This window comes from Gadus macrocephalus, chromosome 14 (genome assembly GCF_031168955.1).
Source record: "Gadus macrocephalus chromosome 14, ASM3116895v1".
NCBI classification, from domain to species: domain Eukaryota; kingdom Metazoa; phylum Chordata; class Actinopteri; order Gadiformes; family Gadidae; genus Gadus; species Gadus macrocephalus.
Window position 1 is genome coordinate 486,676 of NC_082395.1, and position 5,406 is coordinate 492,081.

Below are 5,406 nucleotides of genomic sequence, written 5' to 3' on the forward strand. Positions count from 1 at the left end.
GACTCACAGGGTACTGCAGTACTCTCTAGTGGACTCACAGGGTACTGCAGTACTCTCTAGTGGACACACAGGAATGTGTATTTATGTGCCTGCTTTGTGTTGCAGTAGGAGAGAGATGTTACCTGTGAGAGAGAGAGATCCAGAGACTGTGCTCAACCTTGACGGAACCAGGAAGCGCATGGATCGACCGTTATGATTTAGTTGGGAGCTCTTTTATTTCATAAAGCAAACATAAGACATGCTCCAAACTAAATCATAACGGTCGATCCATGCTGAGCACAGTCTCTCTCTCTCTCTCTCTCTCTCTCTCTCTCTCTCTCTCTCTCTCTCTCTCTCTCTCTCTCTCTCTCTCAGCCGATCCGGTGTGTTCCCAACCGTCCCCTACCTCCCCCTGCAGGCCAGACGTCGCACGTCCCCCCCACAGTCATATTCGAAACTGAATGACAAGCTAGGAGTCTATCCCCTGTAAGACGAATATACAGACAGCATAAGGGTTGTCACAAGGACCTGTTGGGCTGTCAGCCCGATAGAAGAATGCCATAGAGCACATGTAAGGTGATGCTCCCCTTGGTAGAGCAGGTAGAGCAGGAAGAACAGGTCACGGTCCCAGGCTGGGCCCACCTGGTGGGAGGTTCAGACTCACTTCTTCATTGACTTCATGCTGCGGGACTGGAGCGAGACAAGCAGCCTGCAGACTGTCGTTAACCACAGGACATCAGGTAGACAGACTGTCGTTAACCACAGGACAACAGGTAGGCAGACTGTCGTTAACCACAGGACAACAGGTAGGCAGACTGTCGTTAACCACAGGACAACAGGTAGGCAGACTGTCGTTAACCACAGGACAACAGGTAGGCAGACTGTCGTTAACCACAGGACAACAGGTAGGCAGACTGTCATTAACCACAGGACAACAGGTAGGCCTTTACATTTAGGGCATTTAGCAGACGCTTTTATCCAAAGCGACTCACAATAAGTACATTTGTCATAAGAAGTGCATCAATATATCGCTGTCGGTACAGAAAGGATGTTCATAGAACCAAGTGCAAGTACCACAATCGCTAGGTTAATCAATTCCCCATATTACAGACATGATAGCAGCTACTGCAGTTGCTACACAGTTAAGTACTACAACACAATACAATTCACTACAATACAATACAGTGTACAATGGTGGTCAGAGGAGGAAAGAGGAAAGGTGGCGATGCAGAGTCGAGGTGGACTCTGAACAGGTGAGTCTTGAGTCCTTTTCGGAAGATAGTGAGCGACTCTGCGGTCCTGAGAGCGGCAGGGAGCTCGTTCCACCACTGAGGTCCCAAAACCGAGAAAAGATGTGACTTTGCTGAACGGCCTTTGCTAGCTCTTAGCGATGGAGGTTCCAGACGTCCAGCTGAGGTAGTTGAGCGGAGGGATCGAGCTGGGGTGTGTGGCTTTAGCAATGCTTGGAGGTAGGCAGGGGCAGTTCCATCGACTGCCTTGTATGCCAGTACCATCATCTTAAATTTGATGCGAGCTACTACAGGGAGCCAGTGGAGGTCCCGGAAGAGGGGGGTCACATGGGAGAACTTCGGTAGGTTGAACACGAGGCGCGCTGCCTTGATATCAGGATTATTCTGTAGGTTACATCTGCGCACATGTTGACTTTAGTGAACAAACAGGATTATTATTGCGCACTCTGATCTGCAAAACTTGATTAACAATTTACGGTGGCGGGGGGGTATAGCCCTATATTAACATGTGACTGCATACCAATGTGTCCACAGACATGGTGACTAATGTATGATAGTAAGCATTATTGGTCCTTAACACTAATATTCAGAAAAAAAGCTCTCAAAAGGCTATTGGCTTAAGCAACACCAGTAGAGGCATATACTTTTCCCTGAACTTTTAAACGTTGCAAACGTGGAAAAACATAATTATATGTGGCATTCAGTCCAATGCTTAAAATATATCTGTTGCATTCAGTAGGCCAATGCTGTGGTAAAGTGTGTAAAGTATGACCAAGTGTTTCTTTCTGCTCAATTGATAGAACTTTATCAATCCCCTGTATAGGAGAAATTTGTTAATGTTTGTCCGTATAAAACAATAATGGTAAAATAATAAATACAAAACATGACGGTAACTAAGTAGGTCAAACCGTCCAATCTGAAGGCTCTACTTAACCACTCCCCCTACTCACTTCCACCAATGCAAAGCGACCAGAACTGAGTAGGGGAGGGCGTAGGCTAACTAGTTTGTGAACGACCCAGAGAAACGCAACGCAAATTCAATGTAAACATGTATGAGGCTTTTATAAAATCCCGGACGATTTTGAAATTCCGCCACACATCTTTTTAAAAGTGTCTCAAAAAGAGTGCATGTCCGGGCAAAAGAGGACGCCTGGTTACCCTTCGTACGGAAAACCCATTTGATTCCTACCTGCTGTTCCACTGTTAAATACCGGCGCAAATTGGTGAGCGCTATCCTGGTAATTTCTCTGCTTGACAAATACAAAGTGTGGCGTGTGAGCGTGTGTCTCACGCCGAATACAATACTGACACAGAGAGAATGAATCGATCTGTCTGAGGAGCGTCGGGTGATCTCCGGGGTTTCTAATGTTTTCCACCTGAGAGCAGGAGAAGAAGTACCACACGGAGCAGCGAGGGTCTCTTTAAGGACCTCATGGAGGGTGAGGGTCTCTTTAAGGACCCCACGGAGGGCGAGGGTCTCTTTAAGGACCTCACGGTGGGCGAGGGTCTCTTTAAGGACCTCACGGAGGGCGAGGGTCTCTTTAAGGAGCTACCTACTGGTCGCCCAGCAGGGGGCAACCAGGAAGTAGCTCCGCGGTGGAGGCGGACTCTGCTGTAGCGGGGTGGATCGTCGTTACGGAGCGACTCTGGTCGGAGGATCGTTTGAATCTGAATGTTTTGACCCATATCTTCCCTTCTCTCTCTGGACCATGAACAGGATCCAGCTGAAGCGCTCCAACATCTTGAAGATGGCCTTCACTCCGGAGCCGGGCGCCCCCGGGGAGACCTTTCTGCTCCGGTCCATGAAGATAGCGGCCGTGGTGTCCTCCTACTGGTTCATCTCGATCACTATGGTGTTCCTCAACAACCACCTGCTGGATAACAAAGACCTGGACGCCCCGCTGTTCATCACCTTCTACCAGTGCCTGGTGACGGTGGGGCTGTGTCTGCTCCTGCAGCTCCTGTCCAGCAGATGTCCGACTCTCATCGACTTCCCTTCCTTCAAGTTCGACCTGAAGACCTCCCGGGAGGTGCTGCCGTTGTCTATCGTTTTCATAAGCATGATCACCTTCAACAACCTGTGTCTGAAGAACCTGGGAGTGGCCTTCTACACGGTGGGCCGGTCCCTTAGCACCGTGTTCAACGTGCTGCTGTCCTACCTCATCCTGAAGCAGACCACCTCCGTCAGGGCCCTGCTGTGCTGCGGGGTCATCCTGGGTAAGGACTGTAGTTCTCTGAGTGGACCTCCAGGGCTCTAGTTCTCTCAGTGGACCGCTAGTTCTCTGAGTAGTAGACTCGACCTCCAGGAGGAATGTATCTGTAATGTAATAATCTAAAGCATGTCCACAGCCTCATGGACGATGCTTATGTGTGAGCTGAACATCTAGTTCAACACCTACTGGTTTCTAGTAGTGCTCTGCATGACCTTTGACCTTTGGCGCGTTGTGAACTGAACCCCCTCCTCCCGTCTCCAGGGGGCTTCTGGCTGGGGGTGGACCAGGAGGGTCTGGGGGGGTCTCTCTCCTGGACGGGGGTCTTCTTCGGGGTCCTGGCCAGCGCCTGCGTCTCTCTGAACGCCATCTACACCAAGAAGGTGATGGCCGCGGTGGAGGGCAACATCTGGAAGCTGTCCTTCTACAACAACGTCAACGCCTGCGTGCTGTTCGTGCCGCTGGTGCTGGTGTTCGGCGAGCTGGGCCACCTGGCGCGCTTCAGCCGGCTGCTGGAGCCCTCCTTCTGGGCCATGATGACGCTGGGCGGCGTCTTCGGCTTCGCCATCGGCTACGTCACAGGCCTGCAGATCAAGTACACCAGCCCGCTGACCCACAACGTGTCGGGCACGGCGAAGGCCTGCGCCCAGACGCTGATCGCCGTGGTGTACTACCACTCCTCCAAAGGCCTGCTGTGGTGGACCTCCAACCTCATGGTGCTGGGGGGGTCCTCGGCCTACACCTGGGTGAAGAGCCTGGAGATGAAGAAGGTGCAGCAGGTTCCCAAGGACGGGGACAAGGAGAAGCTGCTGCCCCTGGGAGGGGCCGAGAGCAGCAGCGCTGTGTAGCGGGGCCCGGGGGGTCTGGAGGGGGTCTGGAGAGAGGGGGTCTACATGGAGGATCTAGAGAGGGGGCATTATTCAGACGTCGGGTTAGGATCTGAAGGGTGGGGGTCTGAAGGGTGGGGGTCTGATGGGTGGGGTTGTGACGGTGGCGGATGGGGGCGGCGGGTGTTGTAGGGTGGAGGTTTGGTTGACTCGGCAGGGTCGTTTCTGCCACATACTGATGGCGTTATTAGCTTCATTTTGTAAGCTATGTGAACTCTTTTGTACCTTTTTTTTTTTTTCTTTCTCTTTTAGGACTGTAATTTATGGACAGAGAACCCTTCCTTTAATCTAAACATGTCTGCCGTTGCTTTAGATAGAGGGGATCACTGGCACTGATTGAAGAACCTTGATCATTTTGAGAGCCTCTACCCCAATTTCGTTGCACTTTGTGTAATGACAATAAAGAGATTCTGATTCTGATTCTGATTTGTGTTTCTAACTCCATCGATTGGATAAACGTCCCAGCACTATTGGTTTGAGGCTAGTGGGATTAAGGACTGTAGGACGGTTATCATAATTTGAACATCACTTTTGAAAACTGTCATTGATTTTTAATAAATTGGCAGCATTAGTGTTGTCATGGTATCAACACCATTGTACAGTATGTTTTTATGTTTTATATGTTACTTTCTAGTTCAAATAGTGCTGCCTGTAAATATGCAGGAATATTTTTTCATTCAAATATATTTTTGCATGCACTATTTCCTTTTTGAAAAGTATATTTCAAGTATGTCCATGGTATTTCACCTCAATGAACAAATATTTCAATAACTCAATAGAGCTTTGAATACCTTCTCCCATAGAGACGGCGTTAAAGAGATTAGTCCACTAGAGGGCCATGGGTCAGGCTTCTGAGTAAAGCTATATTTAAGTTAAAGTAGGCCTTCTGCTGAACCAAGATATGCTTCAACACCTCCACGGAGATCCTGCTGAAGAGAAACCGGACACAGCTGTTTGTCAAATATTTGCACTGCATTTACGGTGGAGCTCTGGTGTCACATTCAGTCGATGGTTCCTGAGGGCCGAGGTCGCCATCATTGAGCGCGAGTTGTCATGGATACCGTCTGAAATGAGGAACGT

General features: G+C 49.7%; 1 protein-coding gene across 5 annotated transcripts; it reads left to right on the forward strand.

The window, feature by feature from the left end:
* Nucleotides 1–567: 567 nt before the first annotated feature.
* On the forward strand, nt 568–4,915 carry slc35c1 (solute carrier family 35 member C1). 5 transcript variants are annotated; one of them, XM_060071279.1, is made up of 4 exons: nt 644–697; nt 1,575–1,615; nt 2,947–3,446; nt 3,704–4,915. In XM_060071279.1, exons 1-4 carry the CDS (start codon nt 659–661, stop codon nt 4,285–4,287), a joined length of 1,164 nt encoding a protein of 387 aa, XP_059927262.1. In that variant the 5' UTR covers nt 644–658; the 3' UTR covers nt 4,288–4,915. The 5 variants fall into 5 exon arrangements, with proteins under 5 accessions (XP_059927265.1, XP_059927262.1, XP_059927266.1 ...); XM_060071282.1 differs by lacking the exon at nt 1,575–1,615 and having other exon boundaries at nt 568–719; nt 2,954–3,446; XM_060071283.1 differs by lacking the exons at nt 644–697; nt 1,575–1,615 and adding an exon at nt 2,198–2,467.
* Nucleotides 4,916–5,406: the final 491 nt, after the last annotated feature.

Bases quoted from the DNA above. Each gene is read 5' to 3' on its own strand.
- slc35c1 (XM_060071279.1), top strand. From the start codon at position 659: ATGCTGCGGGACTGGAGCGAGACAAGCAGCCTGCAGACT. The intron at 698-1,574 runs GTCGTTAACCAC...GAACTTCGGTAG, and splicing joins AGACAAGCAGCCTGCAGACT to GTTGAACACGAGGCGCGCTG. The intron at 3,447-3,703 runs GTAAGGACTGTA...TCCCGTCTCCAG, and splicing joins GTGCTGCGGGGTCATCCTGG to GGGGCTTCTGGCTGGGGGTG.